At 40.7% G+C, this 6,000-nt stretch overlaps 1 protein-coding gene across 1 annotated transcript in view; it reads right to left on the bottom strand.

The window, feature by feature from the left end:
* lars2 (leucyl-tRNA synthetase 2) overlaps nt 1–6,000 on the bottom strand; it is a 49,111-nt gene that overhangs the window by 15,606 nt on the left and 27,505 nt on the right. The window contains exons 8-12 of the mRNA XM_015380732.1: nt 5,254–5,361; nt 3,421–3,580; nt 3,097–3,201; nt 2,709–2,824; nt 2,145–2,428 (exon numbers count right to left, since the gene is read on the bottom strand). Coding sequence (XP_015236218.1) covers nt 2,145–2,428; nt 2,709–2,824; nt 3,097–3,201; nt 3,421–3,580; nt 5,254–5,361 — 773 coding nt within the window. The remainder of the gene's footprint in view (nt 1–2,144; nt 2,429–2,708; nt 2,825–3,096; nt 3,202–3,420; nt 3,581–5,253; nt 5,362–6,000) is intronic.

The following is a 6,000-nucleotide window of genomic DNA, read 5'->3' as shown; positions in this document are numbered from 1 at the left end:
CCATCAGAGCGGGTTCACACATAATTTAATTCTGACTCACAGCACTCTGCATAATTTCCCCGATCACTCATCTTGTTGTAAAAAAACAAAAAAAAAACAAATAAGACAGGCTCCTATAAACAAAATCAAGCATCCAAATGGTGCTTCTGTGTGTTACTGTTTGCAGTACTTTGGGATCGAATCAAGATATAATAGTTTAGTCAAAACCTCTTTAGGAGGATGATCTACAGCTAAACAAAGAAGTCGAGAGACAATGGGAGTAAAGAGGCATCAGATAGCTCTATAAATGGAGTAGAAAAGATAATCCACCTGTAAATGACTGAATCTGAAGTGTATTAGTTTCATGGTACCTAGTTTTCTGCAGTAACTTCAAACATATTTACATCCCCTTAACGTTTTCCAAAACTTTCAGATTTTATTAATTAAAATTATCAGCAGTGAATAACCTACAGAACTCTACAGTCCAAAAACTCTGGAATATTTGATGGAGAAGCAAGTAAAGCAAGCTGAAGGAGGGCCCATCTTGTGGATCTGTTTTTCCTTTCATCTAATCAATACAAAGAATAATAAATTAAGACATACTCTAACATTAACTTTTGAATTATAGTGAACGATTGATTACAAAATTTGATAATGGGACAATGGTTGACTTGGTTTTAATATTTGATATTTTATCCATTTATTTTTTTGTATGTATATCATAAACCTGTAATTTACTGAAACATAATATTTTGAAATAATCTATGTTTCTTTACTATTTTTATTCTCACAGAAAAAGATCTTTAAGCTATAGCCATTGTTAAGACCAAATGTGGCTTTTTGAGTCACCAGTCACTAAGGTCACACCTTGCCCATTTAGACAGTGTATGTCCAACGTCCCAGAATCTTCTAAAAGGCTGGCATTCGCTGAGCTTTCTATGTATTTTTTCAATTTTGGGCGTATACATAGCATATTCATAACGAGTCCAGAACTTATGTCCATCGACAGCCTAACTTAACAGTATAACATAACACACGGCAGCATCAGTTAAAGCTGCCCCCTCTCAGCAGCAGCGCTGCTCCTGAGGGGGGCAGCGATGCACCCGGTCTGCATAAAAAGATGTCTTTGATCATGGTGTTAACCTCGCCTCTATTTACCATCCGCCAAAAAAAGGAACATATAAAAAGGAAAAAAAAAACAAAGAAGGTTTGAAGTTGGTGCAGATTCTGAGTCATGTCTGCTAGGAAGATTGTTGGTCGTGGCCTTGGGCGTGAATGCATGGAGGACCCATCACACTCACCTTCTTACTCACCCCATGATGGGGATGAAGTCTGGATGAGAACTGACAGTGTCCTCCTGTGAACCCCCTTTCACACCTAAAAACGCTGCCAATACGCCATTATACAGTAGCTATAAGTTAGAAACACATTCAGCAATTGTCTGGAACACGTCAAATAATAAATTAATAAAATAGAAAATAAGTTCTTGATAAGTTACACAAAGGTTATGCACAAGTTACTCATAGATTTTGGATAAGCTAGATGCCACGGCTTATGAGTAACTTACAATTAACGTATGTCAACGATCACGAATGGCATACGCTGGCATACGTCGAGGTACTTGATGTACTATGCTTGTATGCGTGTTTCAGCACGCTTCAGTGTGCTCATAACTTATACAAAACCTACCCATAACATATCCAAAGTAAGGCAGCCTTTTTGCCAGATTTTCCATAGGCATACGCTGTCTAAATCGTCAAGGTGTGACAGGGGCTTCAGCTCCAATAAAGGGGGTTCCATTGTTCCTCTAATGCTGATGCTTTTTAACACTTCACATGAAATACAGCGTGCCATACTTGCATATCAAACATCTCACCATGCACAGTCACCTGCATCCCTACCCTTGTGCCAGTTCTCTATCTCAATCAGTGGAATAGTGGGAAAAAAATTTAAACATAAGCAACTGTGAGCCTGAAGCCAAGTGCATCATATTTTAGACACCAATGTGGCTTGTTTACAAACATTGAAACTGTAGTATATAAGAGTGACAACCATTAGGGGTGCTGATGAGAACAAAGGATGGAAAATACCAGATCTTCAGATGTAATGTAGAGTTGTCTCATTAAAATGTAATAAATCTGTGTTTAGAAAGTGAGTTTTCCCACCTGGGACACTTGCAGTTGACCCAATCATGAACAGCTCCCAAAGGCGACGCCCCCTTCCCTGTGAGAGATGCCGCTTTTGGTAGAGTAACTGGTAACTCCTCCTCTGGGACGGCAACAGCACCACAGGATTCACAATGCACCACTGGGATGGGTGTTCCCCAGTAACGCTGTCTGGATATCAGCCAGTCCCTGAGCTTAGAGCTGGTGAGATGGCCTCCAACCCCCAGCTCTCTGGCCTTCTGGGTGATGGAGTGAAACGCCTGCTCCCTGGTGAGGTCTGAGAACTACACGCAGATCACAACAACAGAAATGTTATTGTTGTAAATACTATAGTAAGATGAACTAAAGCAGGGATGGGAAACTCCAGTCCTCAAGAGTTGGTGTCCTGACAATTTTAGAAATATCCCTGCTCCGACACTCTTGAATCAAACGATCCAATGATCGCCAGGTCTCAGAAAACTGAGGATGTAATCAGACTTAGGGGTATATTCCCAAGGTCAGGGTATAACCCTGCAAAATTCGAACATTCCTTGTGACTTGATCCTCATCATCTTTTCTGCTCACCTCCTGAGAATTCATCAGAGTTTCTGTTCCATCTTTGTGGGTTTTTAGCACTGTGGTCCAAGTCAGATTAAGTGCTCTGGCCACAGACTGGTCTTCCTCACTGCTATCTGGGATACCTGTGACAAACAGAAGCAGCATGGAAACAATTTACAGGAATAAATCTGCACATATTTATATAAGTTAAAACAAAATCTAGGAGCACAAATGGGAAGCCCTCCCTGTGGAAATGGCACACATGTTGGTGATGTAGCTAATTATCCCTTAGGTTTTACCTCAACTTTAATACAAATATCATCAGGGATTTCATCTCAAAGCTTTGAACAAATATATACAGTAATCAAGGCTTTTTCGAAAGCTTAATAACAGCCTGTTCTACATGTGAACTCACCTATGACAGTGTCCAGATAGTCATCGAACGCCTCCTTGCGAGAGATCACCACAGGAACCTCGTGGCCAGTGAATAGGTTATGAGCAGTGACCTGTGTGAGTGAGTCTGGATAATAAAAATAGGATGGAGTTAGAGAGGCACTTCCTGCTTCAAATAGAAACTTAACACATCAGGCCACTAACCTGCATGGACATATGTTCCAAATAAATATTTATTATGACAAAAAAGAAACCCAGATAAACACAACAGATGTGGAAACTGCAAGATATTTTTTATGTAGTGCAGGAGCAGGAATGATTGGTGTCAGACTAAAAAGAAGTTCACCTCGCCCTGGCTGGAATGCTCGCTGTAGGGCCGAGCGGACTGAGCTGCTTCCATGCAGCAGCCTGTGGGAGGGCAGGATGGCCAGGTAAGCTGCTCCGTACACCATCTCTGGGGAGGAGCTGTAAGCTGACAGGGTCTCACCTGTCTCTTTGCCGTCGACCTGCAAAGCAGAGGGAGACCATTGCTGAAAATATAAAAACCAGTCACTGCTTGGATAGAAAATGAGATTCTCTTGTCACGCTGGCATGATGGAATATGAGAGTTTTTTTTTTTACATGTAAAAAGCTTTCAGGGGTGAAACTAAGTCAGGCATCATATTCAGGTTCATGTGCAACCTAAAGGAGCCTGGTGACAGCAGTGGCAGGGCATTTATAAAATGTGGTCAGAACGCTCTGGCACTGATTGATTGTAAGGTATATTAAGAAGCAGAATGCATGTAACAGTTATGCTGTTATGTCAACAAAGGGCTAGCTCTTACTTAACCAGTTAAAAAGAAAGGGGGGGAGATCTCCACAATCACCACCCCAAAACACCATGCCATAATGTGGCCTATTGCAAGTGGTGATCAATGTGTGCTCCCTGAGGGATAGAGCTGTGAAGATCACATCCTCAATGTTCGATTCCACACATCATCAATCAAATCTGTTCAGAGAAAGACTTGGAGCAAAGCTTTCCATTGAGAAGGTGTTTGCCTACCAAAGTTTTATATTAGCCGCTCATCATAACTACAGAAAATATTGTAAACAGCAGGCTCAAAGAACAAAATACACAAATCATTTCTGGTTGTTCCATGTTTCAATGACGAAATTGTGGATTCTGACAAAACAGATACGACAGCAGCAATGCATGCGCCCTTCTATGCAGCATTGGTTATTTTGGTTGGGCTGTGGGCTCGGCATGTCTTGCTTTCTTTGCAGCGTCCTGCCTTGAACCATAACACTGAGATGTGATTGGCAAACCCTTTTTTGTTCGGTTCTTCACTGGCCAAGACGGGACAAGATAAATTCTTGTGTGTTTGTGAATGCACATAATACCCGCAAGACATTTCAGCTTGCAGGCAAGGTTATTCAGTACAATGCCATGTAAGAAGTAAAGAAAAAAGTAGCTTGTAAGAGCCTTTAATCACTGCGGTTCCCAGACTTATCACATTAATGCAATTACATAAGCACTAATTGATTATTGGAAGATATCAAGTTGAAGACTTACTAATAAATATTTCTTGGCTCTCTAGGGAGCTGTTGCACAATGGAGTTTATGTGTGGGCTGATGTGAAACTGGATAAGGCAGTCATCCAGTCAGTCTAATCATGCAGCGTTAAGAATTCATTGTATCACAGAAATCCTTCTTACACACAGTGATATAAAAACACAAATTATAAAATTTTCTACATCTCTTTTGAAATAATAAGACAGACGTGTGTAAATCATTTCCAGGGAGCATGCTTTGACAATCAGCGGGCTCTCAGCGGGCTTATTGTTTCCACTCAACTCAAAACTACTGACTTATGAAAAACTGCAAACACGGTTTTTAGAAAGGTTCTTTCTAAATCATCTGAGACAGATATCTGTTTGAGAAAAATGTCACTTGCAGATGTGTTTGGCGCTTGAAAGGAGTGAAATACTAAAGCGATCATTTTGATGACTTTTGGAATGTATTTTTAATCAAACACATCAGTAAACACAGAAGCCCAATAACAAAGCTTTAAAGTAGGCAATCAATCTGAGAAAGAAAGAAGCAGAATACAGAATGAGAAAAAGAATTAGTGATGTGGAAAAACTTGTGTGAAGAAAGAAGTAAAAGTTTGGTGAGATTTAGAAATAACCTGAGTTTCACCTTGAGTGTGAAATCAAAGTAGCATCCAGTGCATTCTCCGATCCAGTTTGCCTGCATGGCTTTAACCCCATACCACTCAGGAACATCGTCCAGGGCATCTAGAAGAGGCTGAAAAACAATAGGGACACAGAATATGTTTTATACCTCTGACAAGTATGAAGGCAGCAAATGTTCCAACTCACAAGAAGATATCCTCAGAAAAACAGCTTAGTTTGGCCTCTTTCAAAGCAGAGCCAATTAATTTGGACAAGGCAACTCAAGCCTACCAAAGTCACAAAAGCTAAAAAGAAGAACATTATTTTCAAAATATTTGATCTCTACTGCCTGAACTTCCCTGAACATGAACATGACTTCCCCCCGTAACAGAGAGCTTAGCTCCTTGTTTTCCCCACACACAGTTATAGTCATAGTAAGGGCTATGCATATGAACGAGGCTCAGCCCAAAAAGCCGCAGCTGGTCAGTGGAGAGAGATGTTATAATTCTCCATTTCCCTTTCAGTCTGTCACAATCTATTATCCACAACCCCCCTCTTGGAGCTGCTCAGTGTTTGCTGCCTCATCTCAGAGTTTTTGATACAAACATAAACTCTGGCTGAGGTCCTCAATTAGCATGAGTGCAGAATGAACCGGGCATGGTTGCTCCATATTACAGTATACTGGACATGTTCAGATTTGTAACGTTCCAACAAACAATAGTGAAGCCTTGAAAGTGTGGCATGCATTTATATTTAGACATGGATTCACAGC

This window comes from Cyprinodon variegatus, unplaced genomic scaffold, assembly GCF_000732505.1.
Source record: "Cyprinodon variegatus isolate N-32 unplaced genomic scaffold, C_variegatus-1.0 Scaffold221, whole genome shotgun sequence".
NCBI lineage: Eukaryota > Metazoa > Chordata > Actinopteri > Cyprinodontiformes > Cyprinodontidae > Cyprinodon > Cyprinodon variegatus.
Note: the sequence above shows the minus strand (reverse complement) of the source record. Positions and strands in the feature narration are given on the sequence as shown.